The sequence below is a fragment of the Sabethes cyaneus genome, chromosome 2, assembly GCF_943734655.1.
Source record: "Sabethes cyaneus chromosome 2, idSabCyanKW18_F2, whole genome shotgun sequence".
NCBI classification, from domain to species: domain Eukaryota; kingdom Metazoa; phylum Arthropoda; class Insecta; order Diptera; family Culicidae; genus Sabethes; species Sabethes cyaneus.
The window spans coordinates 129,972,090-129,999,997 of NC_071354.1; the positions used below are offsets into that span (position 1 = coordinate 129,972,090).

At 37.8% G+C, this 27,908-nt stretch overlaps 1 protein-coding gene across 1 annotated transcript in view; it reads right to left on the reverse strand.

Moving 5' to 3' along the window:
- Positions 1-221: 221 nt before the first annotated feature.
- LOC128735993 (scavenger receptor class B member 1-like) overlaps positions 222-27,908 on the reverse strand; it is a 95,879-nt gene continuing 68,192 nt past the window's right edge. Inside the window, exons 4-8 of the mRNA XM_053830480.1 lie at positions 26,792-27,043; positions 26,529-26,729; positions 25,117-25,516; positions 604-851; positions 222-545 (exon numbers count right to left, since the gene is read on the reverse strand). Of these exons, the coding sequence (XP_053686455.1) occupies positions 222-545; positions 604-851; positions 25,117-25,516; positions 26,529-26,729; positions 26,792-27,043 (1,425 nt within the window). The remainder of the gene's footprint in view (positions 546-603; positions 852-25,116; positions 25,517-26,528; positions 26,730-26,791; positions 27,044-27,908) is intronic.

Here is a 27,908-nt window from a genome sequence, read left to right on the forward strand (position 1 = left end):
ATACGTAAGGGAGTGATATTTTTCCAGAAGACTATTTTGCTTTATCTTCATGAGGTAATAAGATATAGCCGATTTCAGGTTAAAAACAGGGTAATTTTACTAAAGCATAACTCGGAAAGTGGCAAACGAATCTTGATGAAACTTTGGTGATTCAATTTTGGCGAGAATGTACCACTTTAAATATTTCTTTTTTTAATAAATAAATAAATGAAGTTTGACTTTCAATTCTTTGTGAGGATATAATTATTGATGCTATTATTATTAATATTATCAGTATTGTTAATTATATTAAAGCTATTCTCCATAATATCTGCGCTATTATTATTATTGTTTGAACAAATGCTGTTTGGATTGAGACCGGGTATTAGAGGCGCAGGCGGATTCTCGATCATACGAATGTCGTATAGTTGTGCCTTACGGATGCCTGTTATAAAAAACACGGTGAACATAATGTAAAAGAAGTACGGTAAATACGGTTGAGCTGATTTGATAACGTAAAATATTTGCAGTGATTTAACAATGTACTCGGGCAGTTCGCTTTGGTGCTGTAATCATGGAATTGCATAAAAATTAATCTAACGTAAAAATGAATAGAAAACTTACATATTCAATCCAAAACATAGGCAGGATCATCCCACTAAATTTCATTATTTCGTCGGAGAAACCATTAACTCTTGGCAATACCAAATTGCTTTGAGTCCTTGCACACTGGTCGAGTGGAATGCCAAAGGAGGGGTCAGCAATTATATAACTGTAATGTTTGTCTCTATCAGGCATCATTCCCGATATTTTCTGTGCCCTCGATAGATTTCGAGCAAAATAGTGTGGGCTAGTCGCTGCTACTGGAAAATCTGTAAATAAATAATACCTACACTCAAGTGTTTTTTACACTATTTATATTTACGATTTTTGAATCAACGTGTTTTTCTCAGCGATTTTTAAATTCGAACGGTTTTTCGACGACTTTGGATTTTAAATAGATTTTTAGGTTTAGGTTCAAAAATCTAACGCGGTTTTGTCCGACGATGTCTAAATTAACACGATTTTGCCTTTCTACTACATAAATATACTAGCTGACCCGACAAACTTCGTATTACCACAAATTAAACTGTGTTGTACATAAATCGTGAATCTCGGATGACCTTTGTCACAATCTTGAGTTTTGCTAGTTTCTGGGAAGTTCATGGCTTAATATACATATTTTCCTAACAGTAAAGTAGAAAACAACTCCCCCCATTGTTTAGCCTGATAAAATAAAGCGGATAGCATTTAAATATTCGCCATCATTACAAACCATTTCACGGAAAATCTTTTCGTAGAAAGTACCATTTCGCAGGTGTGACCCAACTGAAGGAAAGTAATAGAGGTCAGTAGATCTAGGAAAAGAAATAAACCTAGATAGAGGTGGTTTCTACGGGGGGCTGCCCCCGCAGTGGCCGGCGCTTCCAACGGCAGGTCGCCGGCAACACTTGTGGCCGTCTCGCGCTGAATTATATAATGTTACTATTGATAGTTTTTGGTGGTCTTGTTATTGATTAATGTTTTATGAAAGAGTCTAAAATTTCTCGAGTTCGATTAGTTTTTGAGCTACGCAAAAATATCTGTTTTATTTGTATGATAGTCCTTATCCCCCTACCACAGGGGTGAGGGGTCTCAAACCATCATTAAAAAAATTCCTGCCTCCAAAACCCCCCACATGCCAAATTTAATTCCATTTGCTTGATTACTTTTCGAGTTATGAGGAAATTTTTTATTTCATTTGTATGGGAGCCCCCCCCCCCTCCTAAAAAGTTAAGGAGTACTAATTCATCATAGAAAAAAATCATGCCTCCAAAAACACTTACATGCCAAATATGGTTCCATTTGATTAATTAGTTCTCGAGTTATGAGGAAATTTGTATTTCATTTGTATAGGAGCCCCCCCCTCCTGAAGCGGGGAGAGGTTTCAATTTACCATAGAAAACATTCTTGTCTCCAAAACCACCCACATGTTATATTTTGTTCCATTTGCTTGATTAGTTCTCGAGTTATAAGGAAATTTGTATTTCATTTGTATGGGAGCCCCCCCCTCCTAAAAAGGTAAGGGGACCTAATTCATCATAGAAAAATTTCATGCCTCCAAAAACACCTACATGCCAAATATGGTTCCATTTGATTAATTAATACTCGAGTTATGAGGAAATTTGTATTTCATTTGTATAGGAGCCCCCCTTCTAAAATATGGAAAGGTTTCAATTCACCATAGAAAAATTCTTGTCTCCAAAAATACCCACATGTCAAATTTAGTTCCATTTGCTTGATTAGTTCTCGAGTGATGAGGAAATTCGTATTTCATTTGTATGGAAGCCCCCCCCTCTCTTAAAAAGGAGATGGGTCATTATTTCCCTCCTAAAGAGGGGAGGGGTCTTAATTCACCATAGAAAAAAAAAATTGCCTGCAAAAACACCCACATGCTGAATTTGGTTCCATTTGCTTGATTAGTTCTGGAGTTATGAGGAAATTTCATTTCATTTGTATGGGAGCCCCTCCCCCCTTTTAAAAAGGTAAGGGGTCTCAATTCATCATAGAAAAAAATCATGCCTCCAAAAACACCCACATGCCAAATATGGTTCCATTTGATCAATTAGTTTTCGAGTTATGAGGAAATTTGTATTTCATTTGTATAGGAGCCCCCCCCCCCTCCTAAAGTGGGGAGGGGTCAAAATTCACAATAGAAAAATTCTTGTCTCCCAAAACACCCACATGTAAAATTTTGTTCCATTTGCTTGATTAATTCTCGAGTTATGCAGAAATTCGTGTTTCATTTGTATGGGAGCCCCCCCTCTTAGTGGGAGGAGGGGTCTCTAACCATCATAAGAACCTTCCCTGGCACCAAAACCCCCTATATGCAATTCACGCCGATCGGTGCAGTAGTTTTCGATTCTATAAGGAACATTCGGGCAGACAGACAGAAATCCATTTTTATAGGTATAGATTTGTATGGGAGCCCCCTTCGTAGTGGGGGGAGGGGTCTTTTGCCATCGAGAGAACCTTCCATAGCCCCAAAAACCCCTACATGCAAATTTTCAAGGAGCATAGGGACAGACAGACAGACAGAAATCCTTTTTACCTTTGTTATACTATATAACAAAGGTTTAGAAATTGGTCGAAAAACACGAAATTGATCCGAGGCCCGGAGGGCCGAATCACATATACCAATCGATAGAGCTCGACGAACTGAGCAATGTCTGTGTGTGTGTATGTGTGTATGTGTGTGTGTGCAGCTCATTTTCTATCGCCTGTTTCTCGAAGATGGCTAAACCGATTTGACCGCTTTTACTTTTGTTTGAAAGGTATTATTGCCTAGTATATCACTATTGAATTGCTTTGCGGTCCGACGTTTCGTTTAAAAGTTATAAGCAAAAATGTGAAAACTACGTGACACGCATTTCTCCGGAACTACGCAACCAATTTTAACAAACTTAGTACCAAACGAAAGCTCTTGCTATTACTAAACTTTTTACCAAGTTTTATTGAAAACGGACAAGCAGTTTAAAAGTTAGCCTTAAAAAACCTGACTAGGTACAAATGATCGCCTGTTTCTTAGAGTTGGCTGAACCGGTTTATGCGCTATTAGTCTCATTCGAAAGGTAATATAGCCTAATAGATCACTATTGATTTATTTTTTGATTGGACGTTTAATTCAAAAGTTATGAGCAATCGTATACAACACATTAAAGTTTACAATTATTTTCGAAAATTTCATCTTAGATAATTTATCTAGTTTAAATTAGTTTGGCATCAAATTAGAGGTTTTAATGCTGCAAATATATCTGCAAAATTTCAGAAGAATTGGTTTTGCCGGTCAAAAGATATTAACCCTTGAACACTTGCGCCAACTTTTGTAATACGGTTGCTCGCGGGAGACAATAGCCCAAAACCAAAAAAACGTGCGCATTAGAGTTCTATCGTTTGGTAGAATTTAAATTTTGATTAATCCCCCTAAAAGTGAAATAAAAAAAATATTTTTCTCCAGTTTCAATATAACTCATTGATGTGTTCTGTCAAGTTTAAGAGCATATTATTACAAGAAACTTTGCTGAAGACAGTAACCTTCTATCTCTTCAGCGAAGATAAAAAAAATCTCATTTATTTTATATGAATTTGTAAAATCAGTTTTTCCATTTTAGCTCGTTTTGTAATTGTTGTAAGTCATACAACATTTCATGTTGTACAAATAGTAAAAATACACAACTTTGCAGAATATAGTATGCCTCTATGATTGCTTGTTTAGGAACTGTAGAACTTTTATTATATAAAATATCCTAATTTTGACCCCGAATTATTCGACTATCGACAGACAGATACATTTAAAACATTTTAAATTTGCTGATAGTTTTGTTGCATACAGACACCATTTGGGGCCGATTGCATTACACCTCACATACTGATTGCTTCGTTTCTGTGATGTCAGGTTTTGCTGATCTATTTTGAAAACAGTTTAAAGTATTAATGCATTGAATAATTATGGCATTTTGCTCATAACAAGTTTATTGAAGAATATACGTTAGTTAAACATCGATTTGTAACTTTAGGTATAACAATATGGTATTCTAAAATCTACACGTGTTGTACAAAATACAACAACCTGAGTAACCGAAGGTTAATAAAAATTGATGAAAACTTTATTGAATCAAATAGAATGGTATTACAGGAAATTATGCATAGTTCCAAACCTTTAAACTAGACCTTTACTACGCAATGTATATGTTAAATAGTAATATTTCCTCTTACAACTTACTTTTAATTGCATTTACTTAAATTAGTACCAACTTACTTATACTTACTCAGCAATTTCATGAAAAAAGGATATATCAAAATTTATAAGTGCTCCTATTTTGTTTAAATTTTGCAAACTTTTCCAATTTCCAAAAAAAAAATGTAAACAAACGCGCTACGCAACGTTAACGTAGATGAAGACCGTATAACAAAGGTTCTTTCACCACTAGGTGGATTAAATCGGGTTTTTATAGGTATAGATAGTATAAAGGTATAGGAATCACTTGAAAAACCGGAAATGGAAACAAGGTCCTGCGGGCCGAGTGTCAGGTACCACTCGAATCAGTTTCTAAAACTGAGCATTTTCTCTCTCTCTCTCTCTCTCTGTGTGTGTGTGTGTGTGTGTGTGTGTGTGTGTGTGTGTGTGTGTGTGTGTGTGTGTGTGTGTGTGTGTGTGTGTGTGTGTGTGTGTGTGTGTGTGTGTGTGTGTGTGTGTGTGTGTGTGTGTGTGTGTGTGTGTGTGTGTGTGTGTGTGTGTGTGTGTGTGTGTGTGTGTGTGTGTGTGTGTGTGTGTGTGTGTGTGTGTGTGTGTGTGTGTGTGTGTGTGTGTGTGTGTGTGTGTGTGTGTGTGTGTGTGTGTGTGTGTGTGTGTGTGTGTGTGTGTGTGTGTGTGTGTGTGTGTGTGTGTGTGTGTGTGTGTGTGTGTGTGTGTGTGTGTGTGTGTGTGTGTGTGTGTGTGTGTGTGTGTGTGTGTGTGTGTGTGTGTGTGTGTGTGTGTGTGTGTGTGTGTGTGTGTGTGTGTGTGTGTGTGTGTGTGTGTGTGTGTGTGTGTGTGTGTGTGTGTGTGTGTGTGTGTGTGTGTGTGTGTGTGTGTGTGTGTGTGTGTGTGTGTGTGTGTGTGTGTGTGTGTGTGTGTGTGTGTGTGTGTGTGTGTGAGTGTGTGTGTGTGTGTGTGTGTGTGTGTGTGTGTGTGTGTGTGTGTGTGTGTGTGTGTGTGTGTGTGTGTGTGTGTGTGTATGTCACGCTTTTAATCTCACTCACTTTTCTCGGAGATGGCTGAACAGATTTTGATTATCTTAGTGTCAAATGAAAAGTCTAGTTGGCTCATAGGTCGCTATTGAATTTCAATTGATCGGACTTTTAGTTCAAAAGTTATGTATAAAAATACGAAAAATAAGAGACTTCATTTTCTTAACTATCCCTCAACCGATTTGAACAAAATTGTAAATGAAAGGAGACTATTACCTCCAATTTTCATCATGATTTGGTTGGTGGTTTAAAAGTTACATAAAGAAATGTGAAAAAACCCGAATTAATCCACAGCGGTGCGACCGGACCTTTCTACAGCATTTAAAACATATTTTTGTAACATATTTGCATTAATTAAATGACAAATATCCTAGAATTAATTATTATTAGAAGACCGTTCACATCTTTTAAACGAAACCAAGTTATTGAAAATCGGACGATTCATTCAATAGATATTCAAACTTAAACATTTAAGCACCGTATGTTAAACCGCTCAAAACGTTTAAAACCAAAATATATCAATCAAGGGTCGATTATATTCAACGTATGCATGGCGTATGTGTGTATGTGCGTATGTATGCGTATGTATATATATGTGTGTATGGGTATATGTCTGTGTGCATGCATGTGTGTAAAATTTGCATAATTTGCATTGAAAGACAAGATAAGTAAGTGTTGACACCGCTGGGCACAAATTTTCAGTGGCGGGTAGTTATGTTGTAGGTGAGAGATGAAGCGAACGTATAGTTTTGGAAACACTAGTAGAAGAAGAACCCAAACCAAAAATAAAGAAGCATTGTATCTAGCTGTTTGCGAAGTGCGGATTAATTGAAAATTTGAATACTATTATTACCTAAATTGTTTAATCCTAGACATTAATTTTGCTAAATTGTTTAAAACCTGTTTTCTCAGTATTGTAAGTGAATTTAGAATTAAATTAAAATTAAATATATCTAACGAAAACTTAATCTAGGAAGGTGAAGCTACAGGCGTCAGGCAAATAAGTAGTGTGCACGAGGTAGAAAAGGAAACTACTTTGTGAGTAATTAAAATATAACAAGTAATAAGCGTGTAGGGCGCTATATCTCTGCATATTAGCGTTGATAGGAGGAAATGCTTATTAACTTAGGAACTATATTGGCTTGTTTCATTATGCCTGATTTTTGTTTTCAGGTATAATAAATTCAAATTTGTCACGAGGTTTTCGAGTCACTTTAAATCTCTCTTGTGCATAATATTTTTAGATATAAATTATCAAATTATGGTTGTATATGAGCACCAATGGCATTATATTAAATTTATTAAAAGGTATTTTTTAAAGGTATCTTAATTTTCGTAATTACTGGCTTTACCAGAAAATTTTTGAATAGTCAGGTTAGTCTCATATAACTCCCCCCATCTACTAACAACAATTCCTTTCCCGAAATACTTGTGAAGATGCAGAGGATTCCCTGGTCTTTAGTAGCAACAAGTATTGGACTAACATTCCTTCCCATCCCACCAGGACCCGCATTCGGACGTGGCCGGCGTCGGTATTGATCAGCATGCAGGGACCTGATAAGGTTGCACGATGAGGAATAGCGTGCTGTCCCAAGTATGCTCTTTCCATCATTTTGCAATTTTCATCGGTCCTGGTCAATAACGGAGTAGCAGCACACGGGCGGTATCCTATGCTTATGCTTATGCTTATGCTAATTAAAATATAACAAGTAAAATTTGATTTCATCATCTAATAAGTAAATAAATTTATAGTTTGAGCTGCCCAAAAAAGGACTGCGGCAAATTAAATTCCGGAAATCCGAACAGTAAGAAACATTTTATTTGTCATTTTCATCACTAGTTGTAATTCACGATCGGACTAGAAAAACAGAAAAACGAAGAAAAGTGTTTGATTTAGGCATATGCATAAGTATAGTGGTGCATAGAACTGAAAATGCTAATACATGGATTTTCCCATATAAATAATACAAATTTTGCGCATATCGGATCCCTCGTGCCATCAAAACAGACTAGCGCTGGAAAAACCATTATGTTTCCCATTCTTAAGCATGTTTATGGTGTAAAATGTTAAGGTCAATTATTTTGTTCTAGATGCCCATTTTCATCGAAAGTAAAAAAGGAAATATTCACGTCATATTTTTTTCAAAATTTTCCTGAATTCCTTTTAAAAGGTGATAACTCTGACGCATAGTCATAATCTTGTGACATAAATGTCAAAATATCAAGAAATCGGTTCTGAACACATTTTTCAATTTGAATTGTCAATTCAAAACGAAATTCGTATGTGGCTTTGAAGCCTTACCCGTTAAACGGTTAATTTATAGTTTTCTGCATATATTCATTCAAGTCTGCAAAAATTATCGTTTGTCTTTAAATGTATTTCTAGGAATCACTTAACTATTATAAAACTAAATAGGGTGTTGATAAAGTAAATTAAATGATCCTTCCAAATATTTACGCGCGCTAGGAGAGGAAATATTGCACGCAGTACGTTCTATAACTTAATTATAGATGTTCCTGAGAAATAAAAAATAATTATTGTTGCAGTAGAAAGGACAGGTCACACCGCTAGGTAGATTAATTCGGGGTTTTATTACGCCTTGCAGAAATTTTACGAGTCCTACGCAAATTCATATTTAATAATAATTATCCTGAGTTTACCAATTATATTGAAAATATGTTTGTAAAACAAGGAGGGGTGCATTGGGGAGGCAGTGACGTAGCTAGGATTTTCGTTTTGGGGGGTGGAGGGAGGGCAAGCCATTTTTTTTTATTATAGAAGTTTTAAACTTAAGAGCCTCTGGAGGGAGCCCGAGCAGGAGCGAAGAGCAAAATAATATAAAAACAATATCAAACTGTGTTATAATGGTATATTTTGTTATTGAATTGATATGGAGATACATTGATAACACATTTTGTTATTGAGTATATATTCAAAACAGTGGTTATAAGATGAATTTAATAACTGATTTTGTTATCATATCTTATTTTGGCCTTAACATGACATTCGATATATTTCATATAATTTTTTTTATTGATTAAAGAGATTTCAGATTATAACTATTTTATAAAATGATTTTGTAATATCTCATATACCACTGAATTTGCTAATCAATACCTTAATAATACTAAAATATGTTATTCTAAACTCTGAATGCAGTCATGTTATTGCTTTGTTATTCAAATAACACAAGTAGTTATTCTTTTGGCCTTAAAGTAGTAAAATTTGATATTATTTTTTGTTATTTTACCGACTATGTCAGCCAAAACAAGACCAAATTTTGATATGAGTTATTCGATTCTCAATAACACATTTTGATATTATTTTGCTCTTCGCGCCTGCTCGGGAGGCCATGTTATTATGCCGAAAACCATTTGTTTAGGAAATATATTTAATGCTTATGTTACAGAATGTTCTTTCCAATTAATTAATTAGTTAAGTTATTTATTTAACTAAGTATTCATGTAACACAAGTAACTTTCTAATGGTTTTCGAAAGTTTGCGTACAATATGATTTCTGCTAATTAGTTTGCTGTTAAGAAGACAGGATTTTTAAATCCTGCTATTTTAAAATAGCTTCTGGCACTCTCGCATCGAGCCTACTTTTCCATCCGCAAGACGCTTCAATCAAGGAGCATCCCGAGCTGGAGCGAAGAGCAAAATAATACAAAAACAATATCAAACTGTGTTATAATGGTATATTTTGTTATTGAATAGATATGGAGATACATTGATAACACATTTTGTTATTGAGTAGATATTTAAAACAGTGGTTGTAAGATGAGTATAATAACTGATTTTGCTATCATACGGGATACACCGCACAAAGCTGACGATGTACAAATCGCTCACTAATCAGATCGATAGTCCTATTCTTCGTCGCAAGGATGCCAGACGACTGTGTAGTGAAATCCGTTCTCCTCAAGATCCCCCCCCCCGGCACCAGGAATAGAGGGCTCAACGTGCACGATGGCTCGACCAGGTTGAAGCCGACTTGCGTGTGTCGAGACGCGCAACGAATTGGCGACGATTAGCCCAGGACCGAGTACAATGGAGAGGAATTCTTGATACGACAAGAGCCACCCCGGCTCTCGGCTGAATAAGTAAGTAAGTAAGTCCTATTCTTCAGCTGACGAATTTCTCGACGGATCTCTTTGAGATCGGGAGCCGGCACGCTGTTGTCGTTTGTAGGCACTCCGAGGTTAACGTCCGTTGCGCCTCATATTGCTAATATCGCCGGTGAGGTGCTCATCAAAATACTGCTTCCACCTATCGACCACCTCGCGCTCGTTTGTGATTAGATCCCCTCCCTCGTCCCTACGCATGTCACGTTTAGGCAGGTGTGTAGCTCTTACGAGTTTGGTTCATCTACTCGTAAAACATGCGCGTGTCATTAGCTCAGAATAGTTGTTCTAGCTCCTCACGATCTCTGTCCTTCTGGCGCTTTCTCCTCCTCAGGATCTTTGTCAACTCATTCCGCGCTCGTCGATACTTGGCCAAATTCTCTCTCGTGGATATTAGATAGTTTTTTCAAGCTCTTTTTTTCCCATCAAACCAATAATTTCGTGCACTCGAAGTTTCCACTCCTAGCACCGCGGTTGCGGCCTCGTTGACGGCCGAGCGTATCATACTCCATCCGTTTTTGAGGGTCGAAGCATCTAGCCCCACAGAAGAAGGCAGTGCTTCATCCAGCACGCGCGCGTAGTTTTTGGTAACGGGTTGTTTAACCGCCGAATATTTAACCGAGAAGGGTGGCTTTGTCGCGAGATATAAACCGTCGATGCGCTCAAAACTGCACATGTACTGCTACTAGGTAATGGTCCGAGTCGATAGGGAGCATACGTTGGTGGTGTTCGAGAAAAACTGGCCAAAGCAAAGCAAAGCCTAGGTGCTACATTCCGTTATCGAAACTTCTGTTTTTATACGACAGACGTCGCAGCCAGCTGTTAGAATACATGACAATTGCAGGGCCAGTTGCTACGATCCTATTGATTCCAACAGCCTCCTCCAACCGGCCATCGATTAGAATATGGTCGATTTGGTTCGAAGTTCGTTGGTTCTTCAGGTGGTTTTGTGGATATCTTTGTGGGGAAAGAAAGTGCTCCTGATCACCAAGTCTCGGGAAGCTGCAAAGTTGATGCATCGCTGGCTGTTGTCGTTCGTGTCGGTGTGCAGGCTATGGGGCCCGATCACCGGTCTATACATTGCTTCCCTGCCGACCTGGGCGTTCATAGCCCCGGATTGCCTTGGATACGTGGCTGTGGGGAGGCAATAATGAGAAACTGATGGTTCAAATTGTTAAATTGCAAACATGTCTGGGACACGCAGAAAATAACCACGCTTATAAATTCCGCGTGGGAGTCTAAATAGGTGGAATCTCCGCAATATTACGGAAAAAAATTACATGGTTACTTTTGGGCTAAAACGGAAAATGTGATTGGAATCATGTCGATAACTTGGACATTGGACCATTTTTGGGTAGGAGCAAGTAGTCAACAGTAGACAGCAGGAATTTCCTAAAATCTAACACAACTATAGGCGCAGTTGGAGCGCACAGCTATAGGCGCTCATTTCTATAGTTGCGCTACAATGTTTTTTCACCTAGCAATGTTTACGGAATAACATAATTAAATGAACACCAAATTTAATTAAGGGAACATTAGCGCAACTATTGGTAGTTGGTACAATAGAGTGGATGCTCCAGTAATGGAGGGATTATGTCGGGGGACAGCGTTTAAAGACAATTTGAACGCTCAATTTATCAGTTTCTAATTGAACTACATGATAATATGGTGTACCATAATGTTGGTTTTAAATGCATACAAAATTTGACCATTCTGCTAGTTGATATATCTAAAATATTGCTTTTCCTGACATTAGTCTGTGCTCCTATAGTAGTGGTAATGTTCCTCTAATGGTGTAAAATTTGCCTATAATAGTGGAATGTTGTTTGCCGCCCTCAGTAACGCTTGCAATGAGCATGGCAGAAGGTGGATAACTGGTGGATTCTGCGGGGGGCAGCCCCCCCCCAGATTTCATCAGTTACAGCTACGCGATTATTGATATAATAAATAAGTAATAATAAAAAATATATTTTTTCAAACATATTAGAAAAATATCTAAATTTACGAAAAATACCAAAAGTTCTATTTAATTATACTATGTAATACTATTTATTTTAGCAAATATGCGTATCTTGAATAGTTATTGAGAGTAGTAATAAAAAGTTAACAAGCTTTATTGCAGTTATACCTCGATATAAGACAACCTCGATATGATAAAATTCAATATAAGACAAATTCGTTAGACATAGTTGACAACAATAGCAGAGATAAACACCCATCCAGAAGCGGCGACCTAAACATTTTCATTATTTCACAATAGGTAATACTAAAAGTTTAAAAAAATCAAAGTTTAAAAAATAATCAACAGTTCAAAAACTGTAAACACAGTACACAATCTGTACACAGTACACACACTGTAAATCGTGTTAAATCGAACGGAACATTTTACTCACTTCCTCGAAAAAAATAGTTAATAGTAATGCATGTATGTGTAGTGCCCCGATCCCGAAAGTCCTCAATTAGCATAGTCCAAGCCCGGATCATTACCCGGGAAATTATTAGCATTGCCGAACAAGCAGACCAGCGGTCTTTTACGGTCCCCATATTTTTTAATTACAAATTACAGTTTTGCTGTTTCAATATAATTTACCGTTTTAACAGTCTTGCTTTTGACACAATTTAAGCCGCTTCAACGGTCTCACGGAAAATATATAACAAACAACGTCGTTGCACAACCCAGCCATTTGGTATTCTAATTTTTTTTATTGCATATTTATTGCAGTCAATCGTTGCAAATGTTACATTTACATCAGTTTTGAAAATTATTATTAAGAATTGAAATTGCGTGTTGCCTCAAAATATTGCTCCAATTTCGTTTTATTCATTGAGAACACCATCATTTGATTTATGGGCCCGAATTAAGCATAATTGGCCTTGCCAGCGTTGCTGATATTGTTCAGGGTTTTGCGTGAGAAAAAAAGAAAGGGAAGTATTTTTGCTTTTGTCAACACTCACGCGTTGACAGTTCGGCACGAGATTTCCTGTAAGTGCGAGCAGCCTACGAAATCTCGTGCCGAACTGTCAACGCGTGAGTGTTGACAAAAGCAAAAATACTTCCCTTTCTTTTTTTTCTCACGCAAAACCCTGAACAATATCAGCAACGCTGGCAAGGCCAATTATGCTTAATTCGGGTCCATAAACCTTTGCACGGTGCCTAACCTCAACTCTGGTTTGACGTTTTTGTGTGTTTTGTTTTGATTCCCTTTGTAACCTAATATTATTGCTAGTGGGTTTATTACTTGTAATTCGTACCACTTGTTTGCGGAAACCGGAAATACCCGAATTTTCCGAAGCAGGAAAATGATAACAGTTCTGTACAATATATATTTTTGTCCTTTTTTGCAGTTTTTTGCTTCTGGGTCTTGCGAATAAGTAATCAAAACAAACCCCACAGCACTGTCAAACCTGGGAGGAAAAAAACGCACTGACATCTGCGTGCAATGCTTTATAAATCAAATGATGGTGTTCTCAATGAATAAAACGAAATTGGAGCAACATTTTGAGGCAACACGCAATTTCAATTCTTAATAATAATTTTCAAAACTGATGTAAATGTAACATTTGCAACGATTGACTGCAATAAATATGCAATAAAAAAAATTAGAATACCAAATGGCTGGGTTGTGCAACGACGTTGTTTGTTATATATTTTCCGTGAGACCGTTGAAGCGGCTTAAATTGTGTCAAAAGCAAGACTGTTAAAACGGTAAATTATATTGAAACAGCAAAACTGTAATTTGTAATTAAAAAATATGGGGACCGTAAAAGACCGCTGGTCTGCTTGTTCGGCAATGCTAATAATTTCCCGGGTAAAGATCCGGGCTTGGACTATGCTAATTGGAGACTTTCGGGATCGGGGCACTACACATACATGCATTACTATTAACTATTTTTTTCGAGGAAGTGAGTAAAATGTTCCGTTCGATTTAACACGATTTACAGTGTGTGTACTGTGTACAGATTGTGTACTGTGTTTACAGTTTTTGAACTGTTGATTATTTTTTAAACTTTGATTCATTTGATTTGATATTTTGCTCTTCGCGCCTGCTCGGGAGGCCATGTTATTATGCCGAAAACCATTTGTTTAAGAAATATATTTGATGCTTATGTTACAGAATGTTCTTTCCAATTAATTAATTAGTTAAGTTATTTATTTAACTAAGTATTCATGTAACACAAGTAACTTTCTAATGGTTTTCGAAAGTTTGCGTACAATATGATTTCTGCTAATTAGTTTGCTGTTAAGAAGACAGGATTTTTAAATCCTGCTATTTTAAAATAGCTTCTGGCACTCTCGCATCGAGCCTACTTTTCCATCCGCAAGACGCTTCAATCAAGGAGCATCCCGAGCTGGAGCGAAGAGCAAAATAATACAAAAACAATATCAAACTGTGTTATAATGGTATATTTTGTTATTGAATAGATATGGAGATACATTGATAACACATTTTGTTATTGAGTAGATATTTAAAACAGTGGTTGTAAGATGAGTATAATAACTGATTTTGCTATCATACGGGATACACCGCACAAAGCTGACGATGTACAAAGCGCTCACTAATCAGACCGATAGTCCTATTCTTCGTCGCAAGGATGCCAGACGACTGTGTAGTGAAATCCGTTCTCCTCAAGATCCCCCCCGGCACCAGGAATAGAGGGCTCAACGTACACGATGGCTCGACCAGGTTGAAGCCGACTTGCGTGTGTCGAGACGCGCAACGAATTGGCGACGATTAGCCCAGGACCGAGTACAATGGAGAGGAATTCTTGATACGACAAGAGCCACCCCGGCTCTCGGCTGAATAAGTAAGTAAGTAAGTCCTATTCTTCAGCTGACGAATTGAATTGATAATCAAAAAAATGCTTTGATTTTTTTGATTAGTTTAGAGCCTTGATAAAGAATATAAATTATTCGAAACGTTGGTGAAAGAGAAAAACACCGTTTTTCTGTTTACCGTTGATGAACTTGAAAACCAGCCGCTCCAATAAAATAATTTGGTAGGTACGTAATAACGTTGGCATTGTAAAAGATTCTCTGTTTGATTTAATTTAGATATTGTTTTTGCAATTGTCATGGCCTAAATTTAATGTTGTTGTATTATAAAATTACGTATTGTGCATATCGATACATACACAATCATATGTATTTATGATAGTAAACAAACACACTATCTTATAAAATATAAAAAATTATAAAGGTTGCATTCCAAATACAACCGCGTAGCTGGCGTAGAACTTTGTTGGGCGTGTTTTTGCGAAGAAACCTTGAATATCACAGAAAACTTTCCATGCCATATTGTCCTATGTGTGGCGCAAATTAAAAAGCATATAGTAGTGCTTTTTGTATTTTTACGAGTGCCCGAATCGGAGTACAGCCTGAATTCGTTAGTTTGGCCACCACTGCACTCCAGCTGATTCGCTAATTGGGCCGAAATACCTGTATATACCTGTTGACAAATCTGAGTATCGAGAAAATGGCGCTACGGGATGATGTTTGTGGAGTTTGCATCAATAGTTGGTAATTTTACAATGTTCGAGTGTAATTATTTAGTCAACCATTTTAACAAAGTGTTTTCATAGGTACGAGGAGTTTGAATTGTGCTTTATTTGCAGTTGACAGTGACGGTACCATCGGAGGCCATTAAATAGCAAAGGATAAAACGCAGATTGCAAACTCATCAAGGAAGCAACTGCCGAACCTGGGTCTAACCCAGGTTTAGCCGCTCTGGTTCCGGCAGGGCAGTATTACCGATACAACGATCACTGGCACTTTCTTACCCAGCGGGTAATTTTCGTAGTTGCGCTTACAGTCTACTTAGAAAAGGAGGTTCTTGTGAGCAGAGATGCAGCGGAAATTTTAGGAAGTATGTTTCGGATGTGCAATATATTCTAGAATTATATATAACATAGTTAATTGATTTCAGTGAAAACCAAACAAGTCGATGGCTTTCATTTGGATATTAAAGATTATCCTATGGGCGTTCTTCATATGGCGCCCGAACTGGTAAAAGTTTTGTTGCTACTGAAGCGGCCGAGGAGCCATAAGGTATTACAATTATTAATTTTATCAGTGAAGCAATAATAAAGATCTGAGTTTTCAGGATAAAGAAAAAGTCTACCCGCTAAAGCCATTACACGAGGAGATACGGCTTGAACGGAATCGCAGTGGCAAGAAAGAAGAGACTGAGAGAGCAGAGACAAGCAGAGCAGAGGGGTTCTAAACTTAAAAGTTCCCCATAAAAAGTTTGACAGATGGCATTTTACGCGTTTACCGACAAAATAGGGTGCCTAAGACATCAACCTACTAATCAACCTACATCGTTGGGTTTCGTAGGTAGGTTCATTTCGTCACCCGACTTATTGGCGAATTTAATCTGTTTTCGTAGGGTATCAATTAAATCGGTCAAAGAGTCGGTTTAGTTTGCAAGGATTAGTTTGTCAATTAAGTGCATCGATCAATCATCAAACGGGGTCGGTTTTCGTCGCCCGACTCGCCACCCAATTTATTGATGAATTTAATCTGTTTTCATAGGGTATCGATTAAATCGGTGAAAGAGTCGGTTTAGATTGCAAGGATTAGTTTGTCAATTAAGTTCACCGATCAATCATCAAACGGGATCGGTTTTCGTCACCCAACCCGTAACCCGATTTATTGGCGAATTTAATCTGTTATCGTAGGGTCTCTATTAAATCGGTCGAAAAATCGATTGAGCCTGTATAGAAATACCTGTATATACCTGTTGACAAATCTGAGTATCGAGAAAATGGCGCTACGGGATGATGTTTGTGGAGTTTGCATCAATAGTTGGTAATTTTACAATGTTCGAGTGTAATTATTTAGTCAACAATTTTAACAAAGTGTTTTCGTAGATACGAGCGGTTTGAATTGTGCTTTATTTGCAATTGACAGTGACGGTGCCTTCGGAGGCCATTGCATAGCAAAGGATAAAACACAGATTGCAAACTTATCAAGGAAGCAGCTGCCGAACCTGGGTCTAACCCAGGTTTAGCTGCTCTGATTCCGGCAGGGCAGTATTACCGATACAACGATCACTGGCACTTTCTTACCCAGCGGGTAATTTTCCTAGTTGCGCTTACAGTCTACTTAGAAAAGGAGGTTCTTGTGAGCAGAGATGCAGCGGAAATTTTGGGAAGTATGTTTCGGATGTGCAATAAATTCTAGAATTATATATAACATAGTTCATTGATTTCAGTGAAAACCAATCAAGTCGATGGCTTTCATTTGGATATTGAAAATTATCCTGTGGGCGTTCTTCATATGGCGCCCGAACTGGTAAAAGTTTTGTTGCTACTGAAGCGGCCGAGGAGCCATAAGGTATTACAATTACAAATTTTAACAGTGAAGCAATAATAAAGATCTGAGTTTTCAGGATAAAGAAAAATCTACCTGCTAAAGCCATTACACGAGGAGATACGGCTTGAACGGAACCGCAGTGGCAAGAAAGCAGGGACTGAGAGAGCAGAGACTTCTGTAATAATTTTTTAAATAAAAGATAAAAGAACAACGAGAGTGTGATTTCCGATCGACTAGTTCTGAACGAAATGGGTTGATTAATCGGGATATAAAATTGATCAACACAGACGAAATAGGTGGATTAATAGGTGCATAATATTGTGTATCCATCAGCACTAAATTGGACTTCCGAAAAAACGACAAACGATTTTGCTTCCTTACCGCACATTAAACCTAATGTCGGAAGTAGTGCGCTGTATAGCAAATGAGACGCGCTATACAGCGCACTACTTCCTAATACACTAGGATTAATGTACGGTATGAAAGAAAAATCGTTTGCCGTTTTTTCGGAAGTCCAATTTAGTGCTGGATGCACAATATTATGCACCTATTAATCCGCCTATTTCGTCTGTGTTGATCAATTTTATATCTCGATTAATCAACCTATTTCGTTTAATTCCGTAGGTTGCAAAATTTTTTGCATCGATTAATCCGCCTATCAAGTTTGATTTACTTATTTCGTCATCCGATTCCTCCTCCGATTTGGTAGGGACCTCAATTGCATACACCTATTATTCCACCTATTTCGTCGGGTTGCGTAGGTTGCATAACATTGTGCCTCAATTCATCCGCCTATTTAGTTTGATTTACTTACTTCGTCATCCGATTCCTCCTCCGATTTGATCGATTTTAGTATGGAGCCCAATTGAATACATCTATTAATCCACCTATTTCGTCTAGATCCGTAGGTTGCATAACTTTCTGCCTCGATTCATTCGCCTATTTAGTTTGATTTACTTATTTCGTCTTCCAATTCCTCCCCCGATTTGGTCGGTATTAGTAGGGAGCCCAATTGCATGCACCAATCAATCCACGTATTTCGTCTGTATGGATAAATTTTATCTCCCGATTAACCAGCCGATTTCGTATGGTTCCGTAGGTCGGCTCTAATTCAGCACCCTACTAAACAACCAACTTAGTCGGTTCTAGTCGATCGATTTTGTATACCTGAGAATCGGTATATTCCCCTGTAAAACTCCAATAAGCGTAGGCTGGTAAATGTTGCAAAAATCGGCCGATCCGTAGGAAGCAAAATAGGGCGATTCACCCTACGCGAACCTACTAAATAGGGGGAAAAGTAGGAAGGATTTTTTATGGGGTATTACCTATGACAGCAAAATATAATCCCACAGCAATTCGGAATATCTCCATCATAAGTGGGAGCAAATTTCACTAATACATTGTTTAGTTGATTGATGCCTCAATCCAATTCGGTTCTTTTGAAGCAAGTTGAATTAAAATGGAACAAAACTTAAAGTAAATGGAGTCAAAAGTCTAATTCCAAGCACCCCAATTTTTGGCGTCGAAACTTGTCGGTTAAGCACAATAGTCGCCTGTGACCTGTAGCAGGAATCAGAAAGTTTAGATAGTGTAAAATAATACTTCAACTTTGCACGAATTGGGTAACGTAGAAATGTAAACTCGTTGAATTGTACACATCTGCTCACCATTAGAGAATGCAACATTATTGCACTTTATTTTTTTGCCCCTTCAAATTTCGAAAATTTTTGAAGGGGGGGGGGGGGTGACATAAACTTTTTTTCAAATTAGTATAAGCCTTATTGCACATCCGAAACATACTTCCCAAAATTTCCGCTGCTGCATCTCTGCTCACAAGCAGGGATGCCACATATAATTCTGTGTTTTTTGTCGGAAAAATCTGATAATCTGTTCGGCGAGGAAAAATATCTGTGCAAAAATCTGTCCAATGCAAAACAATGTGAGTGAAAGAGATAGAGAGTCATTTTGCTGACTATTTCCGTCTCTTTCACTCTCATGTAAAAGCTCAAAAATCTGTTAAATCTGTGTAATTTGGCGAAAATCTGTATTCTATACATACAGATTCTGTACAGGCGATTTCTTTCAAATATCTGTTAAACACAGAATAATCTGTGCATGTGGCAACCCTGCTCACAAGAACCTCCTTTTCTAAGTAGACTGTAAGCGCAACTTATAGGAAAATTACCCGCTGGGTAAGAAAGTGCCAGTGACCGTTGTATCGGTAGGACTGTCCTACCGGAATCAGAACGGCTAAACCTGCTTTCTTGATAAGTTTGCAATCTGCGTTTTGTCTTTTGCTATGCAATGGCCTCCGATGGTACCGTCACTGTCAACTAGTGTTCGACATCGGAACGAAAATTGAAGTCCGGGTTCCGGTTCCGGTCCGGTAAAAAATCGGAACGAATTTTTTAGGTCCGATTTAGCTCTGTTCCAGTTCCGGTCCGATTCCGGTCCGGAAGTCCGAAATTGTCCGGATGCAAAATTGACCAATTTTCAAAAAATAGGTAAATGTCAAAGGCAAAGCTTTGAATGTGTGGAACCTTCTGTAACTTCTAAACGCTAACCGGCCTGAAACGGATCATTAAAAAAATGAAAATGCGACCCCATTAACTGGTGCTTGGTAGTAGGGATGGGAACTATCATTAAAAATCTCTACTGATAACTATCAGTAATTTCAGTACGTTACTGATAACTATCAGTAAATATCAGTAATTTTACTCATCAGGGCATTGAAGTAAAAAATGGAAAATTGTAATATTATAACTGCGTTCTTCATTGTAAGTTTACTTTGTAATTTACCAAGCTGGTTTTATGGAGGCTCGCGCAACTGCGAACCAGATTTTTACCACCCAGTAAATATGTTCGGAGCACCTCATACCTACGCATGACATGAATCAGTCGATCAAGACCAGCAATTGCACTTACTGGATGAACACGGTTTCCCAGATAAACTGACACTACTGATCAGAGCTATTGGATCGAGTGGTGTGTTTTGTGCACATCTCAGGGACACACCCGTCGAGACACGGCGAGGGTTGAGACAAGGTGACAAGATGACTGATATCATAGCTAGGAACCTTGCGATGGTGGAGGCAACCTACGCCAGGTTGAAAGCAGTAGTCTAGGAAGATCAAATTAATAATAAATACGTCAAAGATTACATACATGAAAGGAAGAGGCTCCAAGGAACCAAACGCGTGCCTCTCATGGATAGTAACCCTCGACGGCGACGAACTAGAAGTGGTAGATGAACTCGTTTATTTTGGATTGCTGGTGACCGTGGACAACATTAGTAAGGCAATCCAGCGGCGCAGTCAAGCGGGAAATCGAGCTTACTTTGCCCTTCGCTATACGCTACGATCAAGAGGCATATGCTACCGTACGAAGCTGAGAATGCACAAATCTTTTATTAGGTCAGTAGTTCTTTATGGACTCGTAAGGTCGCCCACGGAGGATATACGCACCCTTGCCGTGTCCGAACGAAAGGGTACTGCGGATACTTGGCGGAGTTCAAACTGAAAGCGAAGAGTGGTGGAGACATATGAATCACGAGCTACAGGCATTGTTTGGAGAGAATCCTATCGTACATTTGGCGAAAGTCAGTAGGCTACGGTGGGTCAGACGCGTCGTAAGAATGTCGGACGATAGTGCGACGGAAACAGTTGTCTTCAACAACCTTACTGGCATCAGGAACAGGGGCTCAATGTGCAAGATGGCACGATCACGTCGAAAGTGATTTGTGACTTTTGAGACGACTGGAAAATTGGCGACGAGTGGCCAAAGTTCTAGTTAAATGGAGGCGACTGCTTGTATCAGCACGAGCTACCCCGGCTTTAGGCTACTGACGATGACTACAATATATTGTGTCAGCCACGTTTATCGTACGCAACTACCGACTAATAAGTTTAATCCAATTAATTTTTCTAACGGGACAACGTGTAACTATATCAGTAAATATCAATAATAGTGAAACCTTACTGATACTTAGTGATATTATTGCTTACTGATAACTATCAGTAGTTAATGATAGTTTTCCCATCCCTACTTGGTAGCTTACCCATCATGGAATAGTACACTTTCAGACATGAAAGTCAATTTATAATTAAAAAAACCGCCAGTTTATGTTATTTTTAATGAAAATAATTTAAATTCGCGAGGAAACTTCAAATCAAATTTTCCAGTTTTCTCGGACATCACTTGCTTCAAAAGTTTAACTTTTGAACAATTTGTTTTATGAAACGGCAAAAAAAATCTCAACCACTTAGCAAAAATACCAGTTGGAAAAAATATTTCTCACGGTGGAGGTGAACTCCTGTAGAAAAATAACATCACTGCAGTGAAATTTTTGGCACTAACAGACACATGAATTATCAAATAAGAAAAAAATACAGTAGACTCTTGGAAAAGTTAACTCTCTGAAAAGTTAATTGTTCAGAAAAGTTAAGCGAATATTAGCTCTAATGCAACACTCTAAAAAGTTAATTTTTCCTTAACTTTTCTGAGAGTTTAAATTTTTAGTTATCCAAAGCGTACATTCACACACGTGTGTTTTCCTTTTATTTTGACTTCTTCTTTTTCGATTCCTTGACGCCTTTTCACAGTTTCTTACAGAGTCTCATCATAACTGGGATTAAATTAAACTCTTGTACCGAACAGTTGTAGCAACAGTTCAATACGCGCACATACTTATCTCAGGATTTTTGATAACATACTGGAAAAGCGCAAACTAAGATTGAATTTTAAATGCAAAAGAAGGAACAGTAGGGAACAAAAAATAAGTGCGAACATTGTCAAAACGTTGTCGTAGACTACGAAAAATCAAAAGCAAACTAGAATAACCGACTATTTTAAACTTACTGAAAGGAACTAAGCATTATTTCATAAAGATGTTTTTTCTTTTTTCTTTCTTTTTTTTGAGTTATCTAACTGGTCCTTTAATCTTCTATACTTATAAAATGGATTTCTGTCTGTCTGTCTGTCGGTATGTTCCTTATAGAATCGAAAACTATTGAACTGATCGGCGTGAAAATTTGCATGTAGGCGTGAAAATTTGCATTGTAGGATTTTTGGGGCCGAGGAAGGTTCTTATGATGGTTAGAGACCCCTCCCCCCTCTAAGAGGAAGGGCTGCCATACAAATTTCTGCATAACTCGAGAACTAATCAGGCAAATAGATTAAAACTTGGCATATGTGTATTTTTGGAGATAAGAATTTTTTTAATGGTGCATTGAGACCCTTCTTCTCTTTAGGAGGGGAATGATGACCCCTCCACCTTTAGGAGGGGGTCTCCCATACAAATGAAATACAAATTTCCCCATAACTCTAGAACTAATCAAGCAAATGGAACCAAATTTGGCATGATTTTGTAGGCAGGATTTTTTTGTGATAGTTTGAAACCCCTCATCCCTGTGGTAGGGGAATAAGAACTCTCATACAAACAAAACAGAAATTTTTACGCAATTCGAAAACTAATCGAACTCGAGAAATTTTAGACTCTTCCATAAAACATAACAGGCAATAACAAGACCACCAAAAACTTTCTGCAGCCCCCCGCAGAAATCATACGATGACAGATTAAATTCGCCAATAAATCGGATTATGGGTCTGGTGACGAAAACCGATCCCGTTTGAGGATTGATCGGTGCACGTAATTGGCAAACTAATTTTTGCAACCTATACCAACTCTGAACGATTTAATCGATACCCCACGATAACAGATTAAATTCGCCAATAAATCGGGTAACGGATCGGGCGACGAAAACCAACCCCGTTTGATGATTGATTGGTGCACTTAATTGACAAACTAACCCGTGCAAACTAAACCAACTTTTTGACCGATTTAATTGATACCCTACGAAAACATATTAAATTCGCCAATAAGTCGGGTGACCAAATGAACCTACCTACGAAACCCGACGATGTAGGTTGATGTCTTAGGCACCCTATTTTGTCGGTAAACGCGTAAAATGCCATCTGTCAAACTTTTTATGGGGCACGCACCAAGCTACCGTGGACCCCGTTCGTTTGACCATTTTTAATCTTAACACTTTTTAATTTGAACCCCGTAGGTTTGCACGACGTGCAAATTAAAAATGGTTCATATGTCATTCTCAACATGACATCATTTGTTTATGCAGAAAATGCACATAAACACAATTTGTTTATACTGACCTAGCGTGTTTAATCGGTTTCACATTTCGTTTTCCTAACGATTAAGATAGAAATCCGATCGGAAAATATAATATTCGCACTTGCAACTGCCAACTAAAATAAACCACCAAAACAATAACAAAGAGTAGGGCGGCCAGTTCACACAGGTTTCAGCATATTTCGGGTTACCAGTTGTTCAAAAAAGTAACCCCGTTAGTTTGCATGAGGAATCGTTCAAACGAACGGGGGTCCACTGTATTAACAAAATTCTGTCTTGCAGCAGCCACTACCACAAGCTTGGTGAATGTAACCGTCGTCCGTCGATACGGAAAATGCACCGAATTACGATACAATATAAACACAGTTAATAATGCAAATATTGCTGCCATTAACGTCTTAAACTGGATTTTTTAATTTAAATTCCGCTAATGTGAGTGCGTTCACCTTTAAATGGAGGAAATATAGACAATTGACAATTGAAATTAGTGCATTATGTAAAGATAATATTGCTGGGATTAGCTAACAAATAATGGCCTTGAAACCAGCGAATAACTCTGTAGAGGAATCGCAAAATCTATTCATCTAGGTGATCAAAGTATGAAACAGTGCTCACCATAGATGCCAGAATCACAGATTTTTTCACACACATAAATTTGGGACCCATCAATTATGTCAGTTCCTGTGAGTTCTGGTTCTACAAACGTGTCTGATCATTAAAGTACTTTATAAACTATGAATGTTACAGAAAAAAATACGCTAGAAAAATTAAATATTGCGGAGGAAATGATAGGGCCCCAAATTTATGCGTGTGAAAAAATCTGTGAAAATGGCATTGCTCACTCAGGATAGAAATCGTTTTCTTGCCTACCTGCTTTGCCTCATTCAAGCTTCCTGCTGCCCGCACACGGCATTCGCTTCAAAAGTTAAAAGCTTCCAACTTTGAAGCGGATTGAATATTCTGTTGTTCTTGCCTGCATGCGATAGATCGTACGCAGGGACTCGTATTGTGTGTACACTGGCAAACAGTAGCGAATGGCGAGTAGCGAGTTGAAATACATTTAAGAATGGCACGCACACATGCTTAATTTTTGTGTACGGATACAAAACAAGCTCATTCGTTCGGTAAGACTTTTCTCCGTGTAAACCGGCCCTTAAGCTTTGAACTGGTCAAAGTGTAGTTCTGGGCCTCCATACCAAAAATATGAATTATGGCAAACGTACATTATGGCTCCCGTCCATTATGGCAAACATACATTATGGCATTCGTCAGTATGGCTCCCGTATATTATAGCAAACATACATTATGGCATTCGTCTGTATGGCAATCGTACGTATGGCAACCGTCCGTATGGCAAACGTATACATATATGGCTGATGGGGTGTCGTCCAATTCAAAGTCCAAATGCAACTGCGAAACCAAGTTCAAAATTTACTTCCAAATTCCAATCTAATGTCATGTCAATTGAAGTTTAATTCCAGACCTAGTTTCAAAACTTCCGGTGCGCCCAGACTCTATGAAATTTAATCTAAAAGAATCCTCATGGTGTAACCCAGTATTATGGAGTTTTAATCTGATTGACCAGTGTTTTTGCGCTAAATAAATTAATTGTGTAGAAATAGATCCGCTATCGTACGATTCCTTGATGTTTCTGAAAGGTCGGTTTTCACCTCCTGTTTATGTTTGGGTACGCCAGTGAACATGTTTAACAAAACACCCAAACCCACCACTACTAGCTTACCTAATAGACACTTTGACATATCGGTCATGCCATTTTCTAATGAATCACTTTGGCCTTTGTAACAATCTGCTGAAGTATTTGGTAAACGATCATAGGAGTCATCTGGTAATACAAATTTATATCCGACCAATGGCCCGCGATGCACTTTCTTATCAAAATACAGTGGAACCGCACGACACAACGTTCGTCGCCAGTAAATAAGCACAGAATTCTCGTTTAGGTTCTGTTGATAAGAAGCTCCTTCTGATGCATTCAATATTGATGCGAAACAATCGCCGTTTTCTGGAATAAAGCCAGGTACTGTTGGACGATTTCTGTATGTATTGATCATGAAGAATTGCTCGTTCCCATATAACTTTCCATGGCGGATGTTCACACGATCATTATAGTTTTGATACATCTAAAATAAAGACAAAAATAAAGTCATGGTTTTGGTGATGTTGGTTGATAGGTATTATTTTATTCATTCATTGGCACATTTTTTGTGTTTGCAATGAGTTCAAAATTGTCGTACAAAATTGGCCTAAAGGTCTTAAGATATTGAAGACCAAATTTTAAATCCGCACTGACGTCAGTCTGACCGCCGTATTATCGAGTTTAAATTTGATCATTCCTCTATGAATTTGTAGAATTACCGTGGTGGTACTGTACTCATATAATGAGAAATTAAAAAATAGCTATGACAGTTTATACGGTTTATACGGATAGGTGGAATAATTTAAGTTTTTATGTATAACAGCTACCGTACAGCTCCGTTTTTGGTACATGAAGTTTTGAATTAAATGCGTGTACCGTTGTGAAAAAAGCATACAATTGGGTATTTTAGCGGTATATAAATTTTCACATATTATGGTAACATATGATGTCACTGTATCGTCACATGAAGACTTTTTCAAATTTGACGAGTGAATGTAATAAAAATAGCATTTTTTTAATTTAAATTTTTTTTTTGGGATAAGACGATAGCTGAAAAGTAACCCACTTTTCTTCTCAGCTCACCTCAGACAACACAGTGAATAGATAAACTATGGTCATCGGACAATACAGGTTTCATACGGGAGCTGTCAAAAGCTCGGTCAAAATGAAAAGCTCTATCAGAAAGATAGAAGAGAGGGAGAGAACTTCTGACATCATTTCAATCAATCAGCTTGGTTGATATCTGTCAAACAGCAAATCATTCTATTTTTGATTTTTATTAATTTTTTCATTAAATATTGACCTTGTTGAAATAAAAAAAGAACTGTTAGATGCAGAAAACGACGAGCTATCAAATAAGGTGAAAAAATCCACTTTTTTGGGGAAATTAAAATACCCAATTACAATTCGTATGTTACGAGCACAAATTATGCGCGTAAAAGGTTGGATTATCGATATATAAGTTAAATTGAAAAATATTTGTTACATAAAATTACCACACTCAGCACGCCGATATTTTCTAAAGGAACCATAAAAGGCACAATTTTTCGAGCAGATTTCATAATTGGGCTGGTTAAGTTCCATAGATAATTATAAATCGTTGTGTTTATGAAAACATTATCTCCAGAGCTCGATAGTATCAGCCTATAACCCCATTTCACAAAAGAACTGGAGTTCTGCAATTTAGCTGCCATTCCCTACAATAATCAATTTACAATTTAAAAAATATTTGCTTCTACAGCCAAAGTAAAATACTTACTAGGACTGCAATATTTGGCACAGTTATTGTTTTATTCAGAATTCCATCCACATTAAGCTCAGGCATAAAAACCAGCTGCCGATGGGAATTGTAGGACATTGTTGAATTGTTTGCATGGAATATGATGTCTAGGTGATCGAGTGTTTCACGATACGTAATCGGACCAACTTCTTCGAAATTGAGGCGGTCCTCTAATCCCTCCATCCACCGTTGTTCATTTGTAACAGAGAAGACATAGATTTTACATGTGACCTGCAATTAAAATTAAAGCATTGAATAGTAACTGGTATTTGTTGACTGACATTCATTACTCTTGTCCATAAAGTGAAATGATGTATGTATGTGTGTACGTTTTGATATTTTCTATCGCCTGTTTTTCGTGGATGACAGCCGATCCGACTGCTATTACTTTGGTTGGATGGTATTATTAGCCTGTAACTAGTCAGCGGGAATATTATGTAAAGGAAGCACCAGGAGTTTCAAAAGGTATTAACTGACACCTCTCTTCACTAAACCAGCAGCCTGACGGCAGAGCTTCGACACACAAGCGGAAGCAGATTCAGGATTTCGGAGTTATTAGTGAATAACAGCACACGCGAGAAATACTTCAGCAAACATTTAATCGAGGTTGAAAACATAACTGTACGCGGCAGCGTTCTATTTGAGAAGAATGGCGCGGACGCCAGTTAACACGATAAAATAATGGTAATCGTGTAATAATAGCAGGAGTGCGTGCGTGCGTTTTCTTTCCGTACATTCCTTTAGTTTTACCGTGAACGGGCGGAAAGAAAACGTGCGATGTCTCAGGGAAATATCAAAAAATGCTGGTCAAATATTACGAAAACGTCCTCCATTATGGCTCGTGAAAAGCTGGATAAGCTTTTCAATATACTGTTTGAGCCGAATTTTGTAAATTCCGTTTTCGCGTCGCACTTCCACCGGACGGATTTCACCCAAACACGTAAGTTCCAACTCGTCGCTCAAGCTATTGTAAATTCGTTTCATTTCAGTTTCATCGTTCGCTGGAATTAGTATGTCGTCAGCATATACCGTGGACCCCCGTTCGTTTGACCATTTTTATTCTGAACACTTTTTAATTTGAACCCCGCTGGTTTGC